General features: G+C 26.3%; 2 protein-coding genes across 2 annotated transcripts; one reads left to right on the forward strand and one right to left on the reverse strand.

Annotated features, from left to right (window-relative positions):
* Window positions 1-261: 261 nt before the first annotated feature.
* LOC135931437 (MICOS complex subunit MIC60-1-like) lies at window positions 262-24,032 on the forward strand. The gene is made up of 14 exons (XM_065468544.1): window positions 262-368; window positions 410-574; window positions 619-836; window positions 875-934; window positions 984-1,123; window positions 1,166-1,263; window positions 1,309-1,438; window positions 7,314-7,446; window positions 7,938-8,029; window positions 20,780-20,911; window positions 21,904-22,044; window positions 22,305-22,392; window positions 22,503-22,792; window positions 23,176-24,032. The coding sequence occupies exons 1-14, from the start codon at window positions 286-288 to the stop codon at window positions 23,749-23,751; spliced, it is 2,346 nt and encodes a 781-aa protein (XP_065324616.1). The 5' UTR covers window positions 262-285; the 3' UTR covers window positions 23,752-24,032.
* Window positions 17,345-19,299, reverse strand: LOC135922397 (uncharacterized). The gene is made up of 11 exons (XM_065456780.1): window positions 19,172-19,299; window positions 18,952-19,129; window positions 18,838-18,897; window positions 18,686-18,745; window positions 18,534-18,593; window positions 18,435-18,479; window positions 18,334-18,393; window positions 18,253-18,282; window positions 18,175-18,213; window positions 18,071-18,130; window positions 17,345-18,027 (listed from the first exon to the last, which is right to left on the reverse strand). Exons 1-11 carry the CDS (start codon window positions 19,232-19,234, stop codon window positions 17,345-17,347), a joined length of 1,338 nt encoding a protein of 445 aa, XP_065312852.1. The 5' UTR covers window positions 19,235-19,299.
* Window positions 24,033-24,268: the final 236 nt, after the last annotated feature.

The raw sequence follows: 24,268 nt of genomic DNA on the forward strand, positions 1-24,268 counted from the left end.
CAAATCAAAAATTACCCACCAAAAATCAATACCTACCCCCAAAAAAATAATGCCTACCCCCAAAAAATTAATATCAACCCCTTAAAATCGATACCTACCCCCAAAAATGCTAATATATTTTGGAGGCATTTGTCTCCTCCCCCCCCCCCCCCGGCCATGTAGACGCTGCTTAGCAATACATTTAAAAAGTAATAAATCTGTCAATTATTGAATATCAATTGTCTGATATCATCTCTGAATTACTTTATAATATTGTTGTAATTCTATCCTGAGCGACCTCAACATATGTTGATGATAAAAGTAATCAAAAAATATCCGTCAATAATCTATATAACACGATACAAACTTTGTTCCTACACTCCAAAAAAGTTATTAAATATAATAAATTTTATATAAATTTTCCTTTCAGAAAAAAATTTCCTTATATAAAAACATTAACTGCATTAGGATTAATATCCACATCAGGTGTTTTAATTTACTCATATTATGAACCAGAAACTCGCAAACAAATTGAAAATACGATTCCATTCACTCAAACAATTTTTGATTATATATTAGGATCATCTGATAAAGAGTATATAAATTGCTGAAGCATATATATATATATATTATATTAAGTAAAAAAAAACAAGGGGTAATTAAACAGGTCGGTGACCTAAATAATCAAATAAGCAAAAAAATCACATCTGCAATAAATTATGTTGGCAAAAAAAAAGATATTGTTGAAAATAAAATTGATGAAACTTTTAAACAAACAATGGAAGTTCTTCCATTTAAGCCTCAAACTTCTAAACATATAGATCATAATGATAAACAAGAACAGCTACAGGAAAAAAGTATTTTATTTAAAACAGGCTTAAATAATTTATTTAAGAAAATGAACCAATTTTGGAGGATTTAAGACAATTAAAGCCAATATATAATGTTGATGCAGGTCAATACTTTTCTGTTGTCATTATTAATTCATAAATTTAATTATACAGATATATATAAAGCATTAGAACAAGCAATGATTAATATTGATGAAAAAATTCATCTGGCTAATAATATAATTAAGGAATATATAAATCATGTTAAACATCAGATAGATACCTTAAAAAATCTAATGGAAAACACTGATGAAGTAAATAATGGCTTAATAATTTTAATGTCTAATATAAAAAAGATTGAAGAAGAAAAACTTAAATGGAAAGAACTTGGCAAGATGCAGGATAAAAAATCTGACATATCTAAATTAAAGGAAAAGGCAATAAATTCTGTTAAGTAATTGCTTTAAAAATTTATATATAAAATATTTTATATAAAAAGAGCTGAAATTCTTCAATTTCAAAATATATTCAAAGAAAATAAAAATAGTACTAAAGATGATGCTAAATTAAATAAGTATCAACTTATTTTAGATGAAACAATTAAAAATTTTGAAGATTATCAAAAAGAAGTAAAATTTATTTGATAAAATAATTAGGGCTGTGCCGATCCACATATTTTTCACCGATCCGATCCGATATTTTCCGTTGGTTCAAACCCGATTCGATACCGATACCGATCCGATATTTATATTAATTTTTCACCACCCCAATGTAATTAATAAATCAATATTTTTTATGCATAAAAGAATTATGCATAATTTAATTTTTTTATTTCAACAATAATTTAAAAAAATATATATAATAATATATCCATTTTATGTTGGTTTATAAAATTGTAATATTTAATATATAAAATTATAATATATTAGATTTTTTAAAATAAATATAAGAGCCTCTAGATTTTTAGGCAATAGGCTTCTACGATGAGGACTATCAATATCCCCTGCCATACTGAAGGCAGACTCAGATGGGACACTTGTTGCTGGAGGAGCCAAAAATTTACGTGCAAGTGTTGATAAAGTTGGATATTTTACAGCATTAACTCTCCAATATTCAAGTGGATTCACTGGGGATATAATATCAATATCATCAATGTTATTCAAGTTTTCTAAATAAATAACACAAATATAAAATTAGCATTTATAAAATAGTGGGTTTCATACAAACCCAATCTTTTGTTGATTTTGAAAAATCACCCAAACAAAAGGGTCAATCATAGCCCAACCAAGCAATATTTAAATTAATATGAAAAATATGTTGTTATACTTTCTATATATAAAGATTCTTTTAAATATTCCTTGATTTCTATTAGGTATGGCAGGTCATCATTTACATTACTATCGATTTCATTTATTACTAGTTTTTCTTTGATTTTCAATTTATAAGCATCCCTTAAATTAAATTTGCATTTTTTAATGTTATGTGGAACATTTTTCTCATTGTCATTACCTAAGTTAACAATAAAATCTAAATTTATTTTAAAAAATATAAAACCTGGCGAATCTTTATTAGAAATTGGAAGTTGAACATTATCATCACCTTTAAAAAAAGACTCACATGCAGTCCTGAGATTTTCTATGTATGATATGTTTTTTGGCAAAAAGAAATCCTTATATCGAGGATCAAGTAATGTTGCGACAACATAATTGTCATCATCATAAATATCAAAAAACCGAGTTGTTAATTGATTATTAATGGTATGACACCAACTCGGATTCACCTTCCATTAAATCAAAAGGAGTTCGATTTATCTCAGCTAATGAACAGATCAAAAAGGAAACTAATAGATATAGTATATATTTAAGTTATAAATTCTTCAAACTCATAACTTATCACCACTAATCCTATTAGTAAAAAAATAAATCTTATAATTAACTCGTAAGAAACAGCTTGTCTTACCGCTCGCATACCCCTTAATATAGAAAATTTCGAATTTCTTAATCAACCCCCTATAATCAAAAAATAAACGCTCACCCCTATTAATATAATAAACACTAATAATGGGTAATCGTTTATTAGAGCGAGATCTTTAGGTCAGCACAAATTCGAAAAGGACCAAATAAAGTCCTAGTGATAGGACTGGTGCAGCCATTCATAGATGCCATCCCAAATTAGGATTATCGATAATGAACAGCTGTACCGCCTTTTTTTGTTCTATCAATCTTTCGAGCATATAATAGGTAGAATCCCAACGGGTGGGCACATCCTGGATTAATTTGTGCTGGGCTAGACTTAATCGAATTTGGATTTCTTTTAGACAATTTTGTGCAATAGAAGAATGTTTAAAGTGTTTTACTATTTTTCTAACTCGGGCAAGCATGTCAATAATAGATCTCTGTGATAAAATTGCTGCCTGTGCAACCAATTGCAAACTATGTGCAAAACAAGAAACGCTTTGAAATTTCCCATTTTTCATGGCCAAAGTTATATTGGGTGCATTATCTCTAATGATTAGGTGTATTTTATTTTTCTTTATACCCCAATAATTAATAATTTCATCTAAAATTTGAGCAATATTTATTGCTGTATGCGACTCATTAAATGTTTTAACATTTAGAACTCTATTAATTTGTTGAAAATTTTGGTTTATATAGTAGCATGTTAATGAGATGTGAGAATCGCCACCTGAATTTCTAGTCCATATATCTGCCGTAAAGGATAAAAAAGAATCGTCAACCAAAATTTCTTTACGAATTTTTTCGGAGAGTTTTTCATATATATCCGGAATAACTCCTTGCGAAAAATACTTTCTATTGGGAATTTTGTAATTTGGACATAAATGATGTAAAAGCCTTTTAAAGCCTATATCCTCCAAGATAGAAATCGGCTGGTGGTCACACGCTATCATTTCCCCTATAAATTTAGAAATTATTATTGATTTAGGATCAGAATGTTTCCAAATATTAGTTTTATTAAGAATGGCTGATATTGTTGGCTGACTTTCAGGGCTCTTTTTTTTAAAAATTTGATTTGTTTTTTTTTCTAATATTTCTCGTTCTTTTTGTGATAGCTCTTCGAATTCCTTTTGATGGCAACGCTTCAGATGTTTCCTAATGTTAGTTGTATTGAACGAATTTTTCAGTATTCCTCCCCGTGAAATTAGAATTCCGCAGATGACGCATTTTGCAAAATTACCTTCATCTTTATCAAAATATTTCCATAATTCAGAAACCATATTTAAAATAATTTTTATTTAAAGTATAAATAATAAAATTGGTGTTATTTTTTTAAAAAATTAAAAATAAATAAAACTTTGGGTGTTCCTTTCTATTTTTATAAAAAAACTTGTAAAATCTATTTAAAAAAATAAATAACATTTGCATTGTTTAAAAAAAAATTATTTATAAAATAGGGCTGTGCCGATATTAAATATCGAATCGGTCCCGATATTTGGCGTTTTTCAAAAATATCGGATCGGCCCGATACCTGTAAAAAACCCGATCCGATCCGATCCTTTTACTAAAAATGCAATTCTTATAAAACTTTTGAAGTAATGAAACTTTGAATTATTATTTTTTAATAAAAAAAATTTTTTTAAAATATTTAAAAAAAAAATAAATTTTTTCGAGTTTCTATTTTACATTAATAATATTTTATAAATAATTTTTTTTTAAACAATGCAAATGTTATTTATTTTTTTAAATAGATTTTACAAGTTTTTTTATAAAAATAGAAAGGAACACCCAAAGTTTTATTTATTTTTAATTTTTTAAAAAAATAACACCAATTTTATTATTTATACTTTAAATAAAAATTATTTTAAATATGGTTTCTGAATTATGGAAATATTTTGATAAAGATGAAGGTAATTTTGCAAAATGCGTCATCTGCGGAATTCTAATTTCACGGGGAGGAATACTGAAAAATTCGTTCAATACAACTAACATTAGGAAACATCTGAAGCGTTGCCATCAAAAGAAATTCGAAGAGCTATCACAAAAAGAACGAGAAATATTAGAAAAAAAAACAAATCAAATTTTAAAAAAAAGAGCCCTGAAAGTCAGCCAACAATATCAGCCATTCTTAATAAAACTAATATTTGGAAACATTCTGATCCTAAATCAATAATAATTTCTAAATTTATAGGGGAAATGATAGCGTGTGACCACCAGCCGATTTCTATCTTGGAGGATATAGGCTTTAAAAGGCTTTTACATCATTTATGTCCAAATTACAAAATTCCCAATAGAAAGTATTTTTCGCAAGGAGTTATTCCGGATATATATGAAAAACTCTCCGAAAAAATTCGTAAAGAAATTTTGGTTGACGATTCTTTTTTATCCTTTACGGTAGATATATGGACTAGAAATTCAGGTGGCGATTCTCACATCTCATTAACATGCCACTATATAAACCAAAATTTTCAACAAATTAATAGAGTTCTAAATGTTAAAACATTTAATGAGTCGCATACAGCAATAAATATTGCTCAAATTTTAGATGAAATTATTAATTATTGGGGTATAAAGAAAAATAAAATACACCTAATCATTAGAGATAATGCACCCAATATAACTTTGGCCATGAAAAATGGGAAATTTCAAAGCGTTTCTTGTTTTGCACATAGTTTGCAATTGGTTGCACAGGCAGCAATTTTATCACAGAGATCTATTATTGACATGCTTGCCCGGGTTAGAAAAATAGTAGGACACTTTAAACATTCTTCTATTGCACAAAATTGTCTAAAAGAAATCCAAATTCGATTAAGTCTAGCCCAGCACAAATTAATCCAGGATGTGCCCACCCGTTGGGATTCTACCTATTATATGCTCGAAAGATTGATAGAACAAAAAAGGGCGGTACAGCTGTTCATTATCGATAATCCTAATTTGGGAAATCTCTCATTATATGAATGGGAATTAGCAGAAAGGGTAATTGATGTTCTTGAACCAATTCAGAGAGTAACAAAAGAAATAAGTACGGAATCATGTTCAATTAGCAATGTTATACACTTTGTTGAAATTCTGAAAAGTGAATTAACAATTAATGGGGACACAGATAGAGGTGTGCAGACTATGAAGAATACCACTAATAATCAATTAACAACTCGGTTTTTTGATATTTATGATGATGACAATTATGTTGTCGCAACATTACTTGATCCTCGATATAAGGATTTCTTTTTGCCAAAAAACATATCATACATAGAAAAGCTCAGGACTGCATGTGAGTCTTTTTTTAAAGGTGATGATAATGTTCAACTTCCAATTTCTAATAAAGATTCGCCAGGTTTTATATTTTTTAAAATAAATTTAGATTTTATTGTTAACTTAGGTAATGACAATGAGAAAAATGTTCCACATAACATTAAAAAATGCAAATTTAATTTAAGGGATGCTTATAAATTGAAAATCAAAGAAAAACTAGTAATAAATGAAATCGATAGTAATGTAAATGATGACCTGCCATACCTAATAGAAATCAAGGAATATTTAAAAGAATCTTTATATATAGAAAGTATAACAACATATTTTTCATATTAATTTAAATATTGCTTGGTTGGGCTATGATTGACCCATTTGTTTGGGTGATTTTTCAAAATCAACAAAAGATTGGGTTTGTATGAAACCCACTATTTTATAAATGCTAATTTTATATTTGTGTTATTTATTTAGAAAACTCGAATAACATTGATGATATTAATATTATATCCCCAGTGAATCCACTTGAATATTGGAGAGTTAATGCTGTAAAATTTCCAACTTTATCAACACTTGCACGTAAATTTTTGGCTCCTCCAGCTACAAGTGTCCCATCTGAGTCTGCCTTCAGTATGGCAGGGGATATTGATAGTCCTCATCGTAGAAGCCTATTGCCTAAAAATCTAGAGGCTCTTATATTTATTTAAAAAAATCTAATATATTATAATTTTATATATTAAATATTACAATTTTATAAACCAACATAAAATGGATATATTATTATATATTTTTTTTAAAATTATTGTTGAAATAAAAAAATTAAATTATGCATAATTCTTTTATGCATAAAATATATTGATTTATTAATTACATTTGGTTCAAAGAGGGGTGGTAAAAAATTAATATAAATATCGGATCGGTATCGGATCGGGTTTGAACCAATATCGGAAAATATCGGATCGGATCGGTAAAAAATATGTGGATCGGCACAGCCATATTATAAAATATTATTAATGTAAAATAGAAATTCGAAAAAATTTATTTTTTTTTAAAATATTTTAAAAAAATTTTTTTTATTAAAAAATAATAATTCAGTTTCATTACTCAAAAGTTTTATAAGAATTGCATTTTTAGTAAAAGGATCGGATCGGATCAGGTTTTTTACAGGTATCGGGCCGATCCGATATTTTTGAAAAACGCCAAATATCGGGACCGATCCGATCCGATATTTAATATCGGCACAGCCTTAAAAATAATTATGCATTAACACATTTACAAATTTAATTCTAAAAAAATATAATAGGCAAGAGAAATAGAGAGTAATGCCAGGATATTTCTTAATTACAAGACTTTGTTGGATGATGCCAAAGAACAATTTAGAAAAGAATTACAAAGTCTATATCCAAAATTTGAGATAGGAAAATGGACTTTATATGGTTTTTTTTTAAAAAAAAAATTAATATTTTTTAATATTTTATTTATAGAAAATTTTTATATTTTGCCAAAAGCAGATTTACTTTTCATAAGCATTGGGCTAAACACTTTAGACCAAATGAGGATCAGTCTTTTCACTATGCTTTTTACTATGTTTTAAAGATGTCTTAAACTAGAATGGAAATGATTTTAGTGGAATTGAACAAGAAACAAGTTTGATTTAAAAAAAAAGTATTACCAACAATTTTAAATCACTGTTTTCATCTGAACTTGTTTAACCTAGGATCTATTAATGATTTCATTCTACCTAGAAATAGACTTCTGCCTTTGTACCAGAGTGATCTCTAAATGATATTATGGACTTTATGATCAGTCCAGTGGATCTTTAAATTTGATTATATATTTTTTTATATTGCTTACCAAAAGTAAATCAGCTTTGGACGTAATTTTCTTCACCTGAATATTTAATAAAAAAAATAAATAATATATCAAGGAACAGACTACACTAAAGACGACCTTAATACCCTATTGATTCATGCACACAAGAAAATCAATCTTTTTCAAAAAGAATTAGCAAAGCAAAAGGTAATTTTTTCATTCATTTTGCACTTCAAATCGTTTATTACCTAAATTTCTAAAAAAAATTAAATTTACCACTTTTGAAGAAACGTTATTATTTTAAGCAGAGTTTTTAAACCAGGACAAAATAGGGTTAGGGTTCCGCTTTCAAAATTTGATGCGGTTCAGAGGGTTCCAAACTTTTATAATAATTTAGACGCTATAAAATGATTCACACAACATTTTAAACAATAAATATAGCGTCGATTTCTTTTTTTTAGAATTTTTCAGGAGAGCATTTAAAATATCTCTTGTATTTTGGTTAGGAGAGTAAAGGATTATTCTATATTTTATGAGTTTTTTATTGGTGATATGGAATGGAAGAATACTTTACTAAAGGATTGATTTATCGAAAAAAAAAATGCATTTTGCAAAAAGTGTATGGAACATTATAATACTCCTTTGACGATATGTAAACTATACTCACGTTTTTATTAGAAGTAATTCATGAATTCTATAAATTTCAGAGACCCGCAAGCCCTGCCCGTGTACCGAGACCGGGCAGTATTTTAATTTGTTTAAATATACCTGGGTTAGGCCTAAAAATTTTTCAAAAAAATACCTGGGCCGGGCTTTATATTTTAAAACAAAATATTATTAGTTATAAAAATTAAAAATAAATATAATATATTTAAAAAAAATCCGGGCTGGGCCATGCAAATGGTACCTCTGCAGGTCTCTGATAAATTATAAAAGTAGGTTTTAGGTTCTGGCTCCTAGATTTGTCTTGGTTCCAGTTCCAAAGTGAAGCTTTTTCAATTCCATATATTACAACATTTCACTACGTGATTTTTAGTAGCTGTGCCGATATTAAATATAGGATCGGCACCGATACTTAGCGTTTTCCAAAAATATTGGATCGGACCGATACCTTCAAAAAACCGACCCGATATTTTTACTTTTCTTTTTTTTTTGTTATTTTATGTTATGTATATTTATTTTATATAATTATAATATTTTTTTTTATCTATATCAGAGACCTGCAGAGGTACCATTTGCACGGCCCGGCCTGGCCCGGTTTTAAATTTTTTAGGCCCGGCCCGGATATTTAAAAAAAAAATTTTTTACGGCCCGGATTTAAAAATTTAAGGCCCGGCCCGGATTTAAAAATTTAAGGCCCGGCCCGGATATTTTTTAAAATTATATTCGACCTGGTATATACAAAAATTAACCTATGAGGTATTTTACCATATTTTTCAGCGAGTATTATCGCTTATTATTTAAAAAATACATGTAAAAAGCTAATATTTTGAGAATATTATATTGAATTTATAAAAATTATAAAACTGTTATTTATAAAAATGGATATTTTGAGCATATACTATATTTTATATTGCATTTATAAAAATAAAACTAATATTCATAAAAATGGTAATAATATTTGTCATATACTATATTTTATATTACATTTAAAAAAAATAAAACTAATATTTAATTTATAAAAATGGAAAATATTTTGAGAATATAATATATTGTATTTAATTTACTATTTAATTTATAAATTAAATAAATCGCTATTTAAAAAAATGCATGTATAATAAATAGTATTTTGAAAATATAATCTAATTGCACAATATTAATATAATTTATTTTATAATATAAATTTTTAACAAAAGAAGATAATTGTATTATATAATATTGTAAAAAAAATAATGAAAAATGTTGGATTAAAAACTTTCTTGACTCAAGGTAAATATAATAAATGCAATAAATATTTGACAGTTTGCTAAGTAAAAAACCAGCATGATTGACGAAACCCTATACTCAAGAAAGATATTAAAAATTCACAAACTATCACGAAGAAAGAGAAGCATATCTACCTTTTCAGGTTGAAGATTACTTATTCTTTCTTCAAGAATTCTCCCAGTAGTGGAAAAATTCCGCTCACAGCTTGCACTTAAAGCAGAATTCGCTTTGATGAGCCGCCCACCACTCTAACAAATTATCCACCTTAAATGTTTCATCTATTTTTTTATTTATGTAATTATAATATTCATCATCGGGTATTGACATATTACCAGAATTACCATCGCCCCATTTGTCATAAAACGATTCAGTTTGTTTAACAACAGTCGTAATTTGACTGGTCGATGGTATTTCATTTACTTCCTGAGCCTCTTGTAATTTAATATAATCTTTTATATAGTTTTCCGTCATCTTGCGATCTGTCCCTTACTACATACGTAATTGCTTGAATTTGGGACAGAGAAAAAGAGAAATAAAATGATACTTGTGTAAAACAAATTTTTCAATTAAAAAATGCTTTATATTAAGTAAAATCAATTTTATTTCTCCTTTTTCGCTTTGAAAGGGTAATACAAACTTCAAGAAGTGATATTCCTTTATTTGATTGTTTTGGTAAAATGAATCCCGGAAAATAATTCCCCGGAAAATAAATCCCCAGGATAATAATTCCCCGGAAAAAAATTCCTCAGAAAATAATTCCCAGGTAAATAATTCTCCGGAAAAAAAATCCCCGGAATAAAATTCCCCTGGAAAATAATTCCCCGGAAAAAATTTCCCCACTATAGATTGAATTGCTAATGCATTGCTAAACTGCATTGCTAAAAGGCAATCAATCATTATCAACTATAAATCAATCAAAAATTTATTACGTATATTTTTTTAATGATAATTTTTTAAATTTTTTTTAAATTATATTTAAATCATTTTTTTATTATAAATGAAGAATACTGATTAAATGATATAGTATATAATTTTATTTTTATTTAATATTATTAATAAGAAATTTATTTTTCTAGCTTATTAAAACAAATATACATTTTATTCAATTTTAAAAATTAACAAATATATATCCGTAAGAGGGCGTTATATGTTTTAATATGTATCATTTTAGGAAACCGGAATGATGATTGGATAGCATTTTTTTTATATTTGGGTATATATATACATATGAAAAACCTAAAAATTAAAAATTTTTTTTAGGTTTCTTTGATGTTTAATGAGTAGGTTTAGAATAGTAAAACAATGGAAATTTTTTAAAGTAAATATTGCTGGCGTTATTTATCAAAATCTCTTCATTTTTGTTTTATACGTGTATATTTACGTGCTAAGCATTATTCTAAAAAATATTTTGAAAATAATTTGATTTGACCGATTGCCGAGCTCAAAACCGATCACTCACTAAATATTCGATTGACCAAATTTATTAGGAATATAATTTGAAAAATGTTGATTTTCGTTTTATATATCTATAAATACGTATAAAACATAATCCTAATAATTCTTCAGAATTAATTTTATCAAAATTTTTAAATATTTTATTTGAGAATTATTATTTCGTTGATTTATTTATAGGGAATTTTTTCTCCTAATTTTGTAATTTTAATTATCTTAAAAACGGAGATTTTTTTTCCGGGGAATTATTTTTCTAGATTCTTTTTTAATATAGCTTACATTTAATATATTTATTGTAGCTTTCGTTCTCTTCGCTACACTGCACAAGGTACGATTCCCAAACAATTTATTTTAAATGAAATAGTTACATTTCTCATATTTAAATAAATATATTATGCTAAGCTAACCTATCTCATATTTTACTTTTAATAAACCTTTTATCGGTCCGTTGTCTCACCCCCTCCTTCATTATTATATAGGATTTAACTTGTAATATACAATAAATTTATTGAATTTAAAACAAATTAAACAATAACATAAAATTTATCGAATTTAAAAACATTTAATGGTAAATCTAAATATATTTCCGCGAATATGAAGTTGATGATTTATTTTCAAAAAAGATACTCCAGCAGTAGTCCGCCAACATATTTATACGATTCTTGCCGGGAATTTAAATTGAAAACTTAAGACCCCCCAGAACGAAATTCTTTACCATTTTTCTCAAAAAGCAATCGATAAAAAATTATAAAAATTAATAAATTTATAAGGAAATATAAATCTAACACTATCACCAATTTTCAGGGATTTTCATTTGATACCTTTTAAAATATATCCGTATTACCATTTTTGAGATTTCGAAAAGTTGCCTTTATACGATAATATTTTTAAAACTTGACGTGAAGGGAAAACTTAGAAAACGAATTCGAACTCAATGTCAAATTCTGCACCAAAACTTGTTTTTATTTATTTTTTCTCCCATTTTTCTTGTCACACAGTACAATTAATAAAAATTGATAAAGACATAAATATTAAATAAAACCTATACAATAATTTTAATCTATATTTTTTCAACTTTTAGGTAGAGATATCAACATCCAAGGATGTTTTTATCATCTAACTCAATCAACTCATAGAAAGATTCAGGAATTGGGGTTAGAATCATCATATCGGAATGATCCAATGTTATGCTTATTTGCAGCTATGATCGATGGATTAGCATTCTTACCTATACACGATGTCAAACGAGGTATGGAGTATTTAAAAATCATTGTATCGGATGAAAACAAAGAATTATTGTTTTATTTTGATAAAAATTATGTGAATGGAGAATTGAGACATGGGAAAAACTCTCAAAGGCAAGTAGAGCCATTGTTCCCACCAGAAACATGGAATGTGTTCAATGTTACGATTGCTGGGGAAAATCGAACAAACAATGTACGTGAAGGATGGAATAACCGATTTAAGCATATTGTAGGCAACAAAAAACCGAAGATATGGGAACTACTCGAAAAAATAAGGATGGAAATAGCGGTTGATATGGGAAAAATCGGCCAATGGAATATTGGGACATACACTCCCAAAAAAAATCGTATTTATGCAACGAAACAAACTATTTTAAAAAATTTATGCATTGATTATTTAGAAGAGAGAAGGGACTTGCCCAATTTTCTCTCTTCAATTGGAGAACATATACGTTCTAGAATTGTTTCTTTTTAATAATATAATTTATTATTCTATATATCATTTAATAAAATTATAATTATTTCTTTTCTGTAACTTTTGAAAAAAATTCATAAGCAAAATAATAATTGTTAGATTAGAAAAATATAATACTCACTGCTGATAATCACCTCTGGATGTATTTTGATTAAAGTGGTCAGCATTTTTCATTACTTTTGGCAGTATTTAATTAAAATTGGGCAGTAAAAAATATAATTTTGCAAGTTTTATAGTGATTTTGTATTCAGTCAGTTAAATTCTTAAAGTAGGTAAATACTTCAGTAAAATAATATTTATCAAATAGAGGGTATCAGATTGAATTGCTAATTTCCTATTTAGCCACAAAATTTATAAAATTATATTATTTAATAGCTTATCCTTGTAAAAACAAAAAGGGGCGCTATTTAAGAGTCAGTAAACTGTGAAAAGCCTTTTACCATATTTCTAAAAAAATGATTAAAATTTGTGTAAAAATAATTTTTCAATAAATACCTAAAAGTTGATGAAAGTGTGTAAAGGTGAACTAGATTTATTTAACTTTCGTTTTATTATTTAAAATCTCAAATCCTCGAAGAAATTTGACTTTAAAAAACATTTCTATTTAATTAAATACTGCAGAGCAGATCCGGGTCACGGGATTTTTTTTCCGGGGAATTATTTTCCTAGATTCAAATTTACTAGTAATATAATTTGAAAATTGTTCATTTTTGTTTTATATATCTATAAATACATATAAAACATAATCCCAAAAAATATTTTAAAAATATCGTGGTTTGGCGGATAACCGACTCGTATATGTTTTACTCGTAATTATAGATATATAAAACAAAAAATGAACATTTTTCGAATCATATTACTAGTAAATTTTATCAATCGAATATTTAGTAAGTGGGGTTTTGAGCTCGGCAATCAGTCAAATCAAATTATTTTCAAAATATTTTTTAGGATAATGCTTAGCACGTATATATATACGCGTATAATACAAAAATAAAGATTTTTCCATGGATAACGCCAGCAATGCAGTATTTGGTCATTCGGTCGGTTTTCGGGTCAAATCACGATATTTTTAAAATATTTTTTGGAATTATGTTTTATACGTATTTATAGATACATAAAACAAAAATCAACATTTTTCAATTTATCTTAATAGCAAATTTGATCAATCAAATATTTAATAAGTGGTCGGTTTTGAACTCGGCAATCGGTCAAATCAAATTATTTTCAAAATATTATTTAGAATAATGCTTAGCACGTAAATATACACGTATAAAACAAAAATGAAGAGATTTTGATAAATAACGCCAGCAATATTTACTTTAAAAAATTTCCATTGTTTTACTATTCTAAACCTACTCATTAAACATCAAAGAAACCTAAAAAAAATTTTTAATTTTTAGGTTTTTCATATGTATATATATACCCAAATATAAAAAAAGTGCTATCCAATCATCATTCCGGTTTCCTAAAATGATACATATTCAAACATATAACGCCCTCTTACGGATATATATTTGTTAATTTTTAAAATTAAATAAAATGTATATTTGTTTTAATGGTTAGGGTCCGCCAGATCGTATGAACATTTATGAAAAAACGTCAAATGACCTAAAATGGCCACAAATATATTTGAAGCGATTTTAATATTTGTATAATTTTGAAATGATGTAACAGATTAGACAAATAAATTAAAATATACTTTTTATTTTAAATAAAATTAAATATAAATGTAAATTGCTAAATGGTAATTAATATAGATTATATACAATTAATATTATAATAATTGTATATAAAATATATGATCATATTTTATATTAATAATAGATAAAAAATTTAATTAATTAAGATAATATATTATAAATTGCAGATAATTTACAATATTTTAGAAAACTCTTCTAGATCTATTAATATATAACAGACAGCATGATTATACTATAAATATATCTTTAAATCAGTGACGAAGCAAAATAAAAAAATTCTTATTTTTTTTATTATATTTTTTTTCCTTACTTAATTAATGTTTAATAATTGTAATTATGTTATTGAAAATTTATTATGATTATCAGAGTTGTATAAAAAGTATATGCATCTATATACTATTTCAAAGGTATCTGTTTATAGATACTTTTTAAGATACATTTTGATATACTTTTATTTAACGCCTTTTTATCTAAAAAATAAAAATATTTAGATGCAAATTTTATGTTATATGTATGAGCATATAATTTAAATTAATATATATTATAAAAATATTAAGACTAATATAATAAAAAAATATATATATAATATTAAACTCATATATAGAAAAAGATATAAATATCATTTTTTTCCCCATTATCTATAGATATCAGTTCAAGATTGTGAAAGATATTCTTATCATGCAAAGGAATTTATAAATCCTTGCTTAGACATGACGCCTATTAATTATAAACAATACCCGTTGGGCAGGTCATCCGGAAAAAGAATCTAGATACAGATACTTTGTGAAAAAATGAATCTTAGATATATCTTTTTCAAAATATCAAAAAGATACAAGATAAAAGATACTTGTATCTTTTATACTTCTAAATTATCATTACCAATTAAATTAGAATAGTTTGTAAAATACAGTTTTTATTATTTATTTGTGAAGAACATAACATTCATATAATAAGAATGAATATTTACAATAATTACTAAAATATCTAATGATGAGTTGATTATAATAATCAGGTATTTTAATATTAGTATTAGCCCATTCTTAGCATAGATGAAGGGAGACTAGTATTTTTAATGGGAGTTGAAATATTAATTTGCAAAAGAGTATTTAAAATAAATTCATTATTTTATAAGATAATCAAATTTTTCAAATATTTATAATTGGACTTTTGCCGTTTCGGCATACTTAACATTGTGCCAAAACTAAATAACCTTTCAATTGGAGCTGATGAAGGTATTGCAGTATTATATTTATAAAAAATTTCCCATTATATTCAAATCATACTTATTAAAAATTTCAAAAAGATACTGAGTACAAGATAAAAATATTTTTGACTTCGATTGAAAAAAAGTTATTAAAAAATTTAAAATCTAGCAATAACTATTATAATTCTGTGTTTGATCATTTTACTCAAAAACAAAAACGAATTATACTTATTTATATATTTTAATCTTTTTATGGTTTGACTAAAAATAAAAATTCTATTGCTTCCCTAGTAGTGAATTTGACGCTTCGTCACTGCTTTGAAACTATATAAATATTGAAGTTTATCATAAGTACTCTAAAATTTAAGTGGCATGCTTTTACCTGGTAAGAAAATTCAACTTATTTAAGAATGAACATAAAGTAGTAATAATAATTTTAGGGATTTATTTATTATTTATGTCATAAAAAATTTTAAATATATAATATATATTTTGTAAACAATATTAAAAATAATATATTTCCATTGCGATTATAATAAGTTAACATATTAGTATAGCGCTAATATGATTAAAACATGGTATGGAAATTTATTAAAAATGGTTTAGTGCGTGTTAACTATATAAATAAAATGTCGATGACGAAACAATATGATAAGGTATATGTAAAAAAAAATTAAAAACTATAAATTTTGAAAATGACGTATACCACCTCTGTCAAATCCGACTATAAATACTCGGATTAATAGTAATGTTATCCTTTATTGACAATATAAAACAATATAGTTAGACAATGGCAGAAAAATTAGAGTGATTTGATTTTTTTGAATATAAAAATTTTGATATTTTCTCCAAATATTCTATAGGGGTAAAAAAACCTCCACAGTATAGTATTATATTTTCCTTAATTTTATCGTCTAATATACAATATATTTTTTTTTCTTTCCGTAACCTTTCTGCCATCATCTAATTGGATTAATTTCAAGTCCATATCTTGTTCTATAATTTTTATGGTGTCAATAAAGAGATAAATATTAGGATGCGAATAAGGAATGTATTCCCTTAATGAACGATGAAACCCTTCCACATGGTTATTCGTCCTCACGCCCCTAATATCAAATGTATTCCACATTTGATATTTAAATTTTGCATTAAAATTAATCCAAGTATTTTCAAAATAGTTTAAAAAATCATGTATTGAATTTATTCTAAAAACTTCAGCTTGTCGCCGAAGATCGTTAATTAAAAATTGCACATCCCTTTCTAACAAAAAAGGAATGGCCATTATAATTCGAAAAAATTTTTTTATTTCAATATTTTGTCTAAATAGTCGGGTTAGATGACTATCTTGAATGCGCCTAATAACGCACTGACAGAAGTGGAAATAACAGCCCTTAACTATAATAGTGCGAAAAACAACTTTAAGGGCTAAGTATACGCCAATTTCAAAATCAATAGTGGCAAAACGGGGGGAAAAAAATAACCCTAAAGATAAACAATGATTTTTTAATAATAAAAACATATTTAAATAAGTATTTTTATATTTATCTGGCAATAAAATATAGCACAAATAATTAAAGTATGATTAATTAAAATAGAGAAAGTATAAAATTGTTTAAATAATTTAGGAGAGGCATTAAAAGTACCGTCTAAAAAAATTTTTTCAGCCAAACATAGGCGTGATAAAAGTTTATAAGTTGTAAAAATAAATATTTTATTATCTTCACTATTAAAAAATAAAAACTGTCTCCGATCAATTGTTAATTTGTGTTCATCATGTAAAATAATACTGGAATTATTTATAGGGAATGAAGGTCTAGTTGACTGAACAACTCGACCCATTATAGATTTCACCGCCAAAAATGTTGGCAAAGTCTTTGGATGATTTATACAATATAAATCTAATTTTCTTGTCCTCATGACTTTTTGATAAATTTTTAGAATACTCAAATGAGTATCTATATTTATTTGGTCTTTTAGAAGATTTATTGTTACAAGAAAGTGGTAATACTCCTCGTCATCGAGGTGGTTATGTGTTTGGGTCACAGTAAAATGTGACCCAAATTTACCCCTACCCTTACAAGTATTCTTTCGGCATTTGTAATATAGGTCGCCGAAATCATGGCTGTATAAATATTTGTTATAATATATCATTTTTTTGTTGTTTTTTGATGTTATAAAACTATATTGATTGTTTTGAATGATAGCTATGTTTAAAAATGATATAAATATCCATAAGATACTATTTACTTGGACTATTGATAATTCTGTTATGGGCATCTATTTCTTCCATTACCTCTGGGTTCATAACTTTGTTAAAAAATTGATAGCACAAATATATAATTGAAATTTACTTGGACTATTTGTGATGTCCAAAACTTGTAGATTAAGAGCTTTAAAAAATTATTGTAAATATATATATGATATTTTACTTTGGCATTCTGCAGTGCATACATTTGATGCTATAATATAAATACACATGATTCAGTAATTAAGTTTTTAATTTTTTATACTTGGTGAAAATAATGATATATATGTCTGTGTAGAGGCGTCCATTAATAGAGCATTGTCAGCTAAAATATATTTATATGAAATATTTAGCTATAAAAATCACTTTGTGTTGATATCGATATATATCTTTTCTTAGGGCAATCAGAGTCTTAAAGAAATAAAAATTTGAGCATATAAGATAATATAAATCACAATTATTTACCTTGAACAGGGAGTTTCATAGATGGACCTTGAAAGTCAGAGATTAGACTTAGAGAATCATCTAAATTGGAATATTAATTGGATAATATATGGTAAGATATTTATACCTATAATTTGAGTATTTAAAATAATTTATAAATCACAATTATTTACCTTGAACAGGGAGTTTCATAGATGGACCTTGAAAGTCAGAGGTTAGACTTAGAGAATCATCTAAATTGGAATATTAATTGGATAATATATGGTAAAATATTTATACCTATAATTTGAGTATTTAAAATAATTTATAAATCACAATTATTTACCTTGAACAGGGAGTTTTATAGATGGACCTTGAAAGTCAGAGGTTAGACTTAGAGAATCATCTAAATTGGAATATTAATTGGATAATATATGGTAAAATATTTATAACTATTTACTTTGAATTGGCTTGCATGTTTCTAAATGTTTTACAGTGATACTAAATTCAGTATTACTAAATTTAGCTCTTCCTCCACATCTTCTTCTGCATGTGTAATATATAGCGTTCTTTCCATATTTATGGAAGATATAATCATATCCTGCATAAATTATGCAATCTTTATTTTTACTAGTTTTCTAAAAAAATTAATTATTATATGCAAATTAAATAATATATACTTTAATTTCCAATTTTCTTATTGATAATTGTTGCGATTTAGCATTAATCTCTTGGATTTTCATAATTATTTTGGGAACAAACTACTTTGGGAACGAACTATTGCAAATTGGCTTTTTTTTGGGAACGAACTATTGCAATTACGACAAAAAACCTATTTCCTAAATTTTCATACGAATTAGAGGGACGATCGTTTTAATAAGCTAGAAAAATAAATTTCTTATTAATGATATTAAATAAAAATAAAATTATATACTATATCATTTAATCAGTATTCTTCATTTATAATAAAAAAATGATTTAAATATATTTTAAAAAAAGTTTAAAAAATTATCATTAAAAAAATATACGTAATAAATTTTTGATTGATTTATAATTGATAATGATTGATTGCCTTTTAGCAATGCAGTTTAGCAATGCATTAGCAATTCAATGTATAGTGGGGAAATTTTTTCCGGGGAATTATTTTCCAGGGGAATTTTATTCCGGGGATTTTTTTTCCGGAGAATTATTTACTCTGGGGAATTTTTTTCCGGGGAATTATTTTCCGGGTATTTTTTTTCCGGGGAATTAATTTCCGGGGAATTAATTTTCCGGGAATTTATTTTCCAGGGATTAATTTCCGGGGATTTTTTTTCCGGGAATTTTTTTCCGGAGAATTATTTTCCGCTTACCTGAAAAATCAGTATTTACAGCCCTAATTATTAGAGTTCTACCCTCCACCTCCACTCCATTTTTGCTCAAAAATTGATAAGATTAAATAATTATTCATTAGAGATATCTCAGCCCCTTTACAAGGGAGGAAAAAACTTTAATAATTAATTTAAAATATTTTTTTATATAATACTTCATTTTTTAAAAAAATCGATTTCATGTAAAAAAATGATTAACTTGGAATTAGAACTATAGATCTGTAAATCACGGCCCGAACCGGCAGGGTCTATTTTTTAATAAAATAATTTTGGTTCGGGCCTATATTTTTAATTATGATATTATTACATTTTGTCGAATAAATAAATAATATCTTAAAATTCTTGCAAAAACAAGGCGCTAATATTTTTTTTAAAATCAAAAATAATATTAAATTTTTCTATATTTAAATAAATTCTGGCCGTGCCTGGCTGACAAATATTTTTCTGGATCGGCTGGTCAAATTTTTAAAAAAAAATTTGGGCCGGGCCGTGTTTGAAAAATTAGGCAGATGCAGATCACTAATTAGAACACCCCCCCCCCCCCCCAACCAAAGAATAATATCACGATATGTTAAATCTCTTAAAAAGATAGTGGATTGGGCTAAAAATGATTTTTTTAAATATAGTGTAATAGAGATCTAAGGACGTCGCCTTCCGGAACTAATGAGCTATTATGTGTTATCCAGTATTTTGCAAAATGCTTTTTTTTCGATAAATGAATTATTCAATACTATATTTTTTTATATATAAACAAATGTTAAATTATAATCTAGAATGATCATTTATTTGCATTATTGCATTGTGATTTCCTATATAAAATATACAATAAATTCTCCTTTTTTAAAAAAAAAATGCTTTAAGCCTACGATATATTTAACTTTTATTTAAAATTGAAAGCTTAAAAAAAATTGTTTTTAGGCCGAATCTTTAGAACAACTAACTACATCTTTAATTGAACAACAACAAAAATTGAGGAAAGAATTTGGCCAGGAATTACATGTCATGATTGAAAAAGAGCAAACTAAATGGAATAATGATAACCGTAGAGAAGTAAAGTTTTACTGCTTTTTTTTATTTGGGAAAATTAGCTAAATTTTATACATCGGGGAATGGATTTATTTAATTTGCAATCATTATAATAATTTAAGAATTAATATTAATAAATAAAAAAGATGATTATTTGATAGTTTTTATATCAATCAGCTGTTAATCAATGACTTTTTAGCCCAATATAATTTGCACCTAACATTAAAATTTAAAATTAAGATTAGTCATTGTATAACTCTTAACATAAATTATTATATGAGTGCTAAAATTCCTTGCTTCGATTTTTGATGAAAAATGATCACAAAATAATTTGCGTTCTTTAGCTTTTCATCAGTTGTTTATCTCAAATTTCTACTTATTGTAATTTTATTTATTTTATCAATGATTATTAAATTATTATTTTTAGATCAAGTCATTCAAAATAATAATCCTTAAGATAATTTTAACCGCTTATTGATAACTTACTTAAAATTTGAAAAGAATATAAAGCATTTTTTTTAAAAAAGTTTGGTTTCAAAATTTAGAAAGATCAGGCTGATTAATCCTTCACGTTATTTAAAATTAACGCAAATGTTTTAAACTACGCAATGACCACTGCTCTTTATTTTTGTAGCATTTGATTTTGATTATTTTTTAAAAAAGTGCAACCTAATTGAGCCTTTGCGTTTCGTAACGCAAAACCCGCACAATGCATTTTACATGGTATCGTACAAATTGAAAAATAATTTATAAACGTTAATAAAAACGCAAGCAGGTTTGCTTTTATTTTATTATCGAAAACGCTCAATTAGATCGCACTATTTAAACTCCATCATGCTGTTTATTAAATATAAAATACTATTTTTCGATATACTGAATTTATATATCATTCTTGTCAAATAAAAATAAAATAAACTATTTAATAATAATAATATGATAGCCTAAATATATTTACTTTTAAATGAAAACCACAATTAAATAAATATATATTTTTTTTGGTTCTCTCTCCTGCGAAGATATTTCGAATACAAACGGATTTCGAAAATAAATTACGTACTAATTTATCCAAACAAAGTTCCTCACATAGAGACGAAGTAGCCAAACTACTAAATCAGCAAAGGGAAGAATTACTGAAGATCAACGAAATCCGTGTTGAAGTATAAATTTTGGAATATTTAAGTTTTTTTTAATTCTTATTAATTCGGATCGGATCCTATTATGAATACGGTCTTAGTTTTGCTGCTTTGCTTAATAGGGTTTTTAGACTTGGAAACAAACAAAAATATTATAATGAACTTTCAAAAAACGAAAACAATGATTTTAAAATAAAAATACGTTTTTAAGTTTTTTTAAGAAAATTTCCTAGCATCTAGTTTTGCCAAAAATTTTATTTATAATTTAAAAAAAACACAATTAGGATCTTATGAATAAAGAGGAAGAAAAAAATCGATCATTAAGAATGGAATATTTGGCGAAGATGACAGGAATCGAAGGAGCCATAGATAGTTTATTTTTTTAAAAAAATAAATAAATTAGAAAACCATTTTCTTTCCCTCAAATTAGTTTATATTCTACAAATCGATGTTTTACCAAACTATTTATAATTTTACCTCAGGAACGTTTCAAGCCCGAACGGATTTCCTCAATATCTCAAAACTGTGGGTCGTTTGCGCATCACTCATGCAACTTTTAGAGGGATATCAGGAGAAAACCAATTTAGACGAATCTTTCGAAAATAACGACGTTTTTACGGAAAGAATACCTTTTCAATTTATTTCGGATCATTTGCGCCACAACTTGCCCAACATATTACCTTCGCTTAAAGCGGATCACAAAAACGAAGACTTAAATTCTGATACCATGCTTCTAAATACGATAGCCGTATCCTTTTCCAAGTTTGAAGGGGTTAGTTATAGAATACTATAAAATATATATGAATTGTTATCTGAGAATTGGCTTATTTAGCTATTTTTATTCTTATTTTTTTTTTTAAAAAAAACCTTGAATTTAAGAAATATTTCTAAATCATTTTTTTGAGAATAAAATAAAAGATAGTGCTCTGAATGTGTTTTTACCACTCCTTTTAGTGTTAGGATGTGAGCAATGTTGTTGATGATCATTTTTATTTTTATATCTGCCAAATGCATTTATAATTTGGCTTGGGCTTTTAAAGGTGAAGTTTATTAATTGGATTGAAGACATTTCTGAACCCAAACCAGAATACGGACGCCACATGTTATTAAAATAAATACCTTTTTTTAAATATTGAAACAAATAATATTTTGAAGATGGAACCCAATAACGACGTATACACTCTAAAATGCTTGACCGAACGATTTTCGAACGTTAAAAGGGTTTGTAGGAGGGTCGCTATGATCAAGGACCCCAATTCCTCCCTATTGCGTTATTTTTTTTCTTACCTCCAATCCTTTCTGGTCGTCACCCCATCCATAAGGGATAGGAAAGGCAACATTTTCAGGCTCGAAGATACTTCATCCCAACACTCCGGTCATTTTGATTTAAGTCACGCCAACCTAAACGTCGTAATCGAAAATACTGAAGATGTACCAGCTCATGAAGGTAAAAAAACCAGTTTTAAAGGGGATACCTTCGAAATTATAGCATTGGCAGAATATTACGTGACGGAAAAGAGGGATTTGATGTCTGCCGTAAGACTACTTAACCTACTCGAAGGGCAGCCTAGAATATTTGCCGATGGGTGGATACGGGATACGATCAAATATCTCGAGATCAAGCAAAATCTTAAGCTCATAGCCGATATGGCGCTCTATTTCAATATCAGAGACGTAACGATTGATCAGAGGGTTCTTACAACTCACGAACTTAGAAAACATAAATTGTGAAATTTATATTTGGTAACTTTATATAATATATATCACATTTTTTTTCTTCATATAAATGCACGAGATTGTAGTGTTACGAATGCTATTATTTTTTTTGTGATAGTTTAGAATAATTTTATATAGCCCTTTATACAATATAAACCTAATAGATTATATTATCGATTATGTCAATATATATATAAGCAAATAATACTTATAAATACTAACTCAAAGCTAATTTAAATATTTTTGAAAATTTTTATGGACATCATGAATAAATTTTAGTTTGTTAATTTGGTTTATAGCAATACTATGAATTTTTTTTTAAATACATTAGTATTTTGATTATTTTGTGCTTATCATTTTGATGTTTTAAATTAATGTTCGTTGATTTTATATTATAAAAATACCAATAATATTATCATATTAAGTTAAATATTTAATTTTATACAAAGATTATATTTATAAATATCGCGAAAAAAATAGTATAATAAAAATAAACTGCCTTCTTTTTAAAAAACATTTCTTATTATAAATA

Source organism: Gordionus sp. m RMFG-2023, chromosome 1 (assembly GCF_954871325.1).
Source record: "Gordionus sp. m RMFG-2023 chromosome 1, tfGorSpeb1-WG-v2, whole genome shotgun sequence".
Taxonomy (NCBI): Eukaryota; Metazoa; Nematomorpha; class Gordioida; order Chordodea; family Parachordodidae; genus Gordionus; species Gordionus sp. m RMFG-2023.

Bases quoted from the DNA above. Each gene is read 5' to 3' on its own strand.
- LOC135931437 (XM_065468544.1), top strand. From the start codon at position 286: ATGTTGATGATAAAAGTAATCAAAAAATATCCGTCAATAATCTATATA. The intron at 1,124-1,165 runs GTAAATAATGGC...AATATAAAAAAG, and splicing joins TAATGGAAAACACTGATGAA to ATTGAAGAAGAAAAACTTAA. The intron at 22,045-22,304 runs GTATAAATTTTG...AAACACAATTAG, and splicing joins TCAACGAAATCCGTGTTGAA to GATCTTATGAATAAAGAGGA.
- LOC135922397 (XM_065456780.1), bottom strand. From the start codon at position 19,234: ATGAAAATCCAAGAGATTAATGCTAAATCGCAACAATTATCAATAAGA. The intron at 18,594-18,685 runs GTAAATAATTGT...ATTCCAATTTAG, and splicing joins TATGAAACTCCCTGTTCAAG to ATGATTCTCTAAGTCTAATC. The intron at 18,131-18,174 runs GTAAATTTCAAT...TTTTTAACAAAG, and splicing joins GGACATCACAAATAGTCCAA to TTATGAACCCAGAGGTAATG.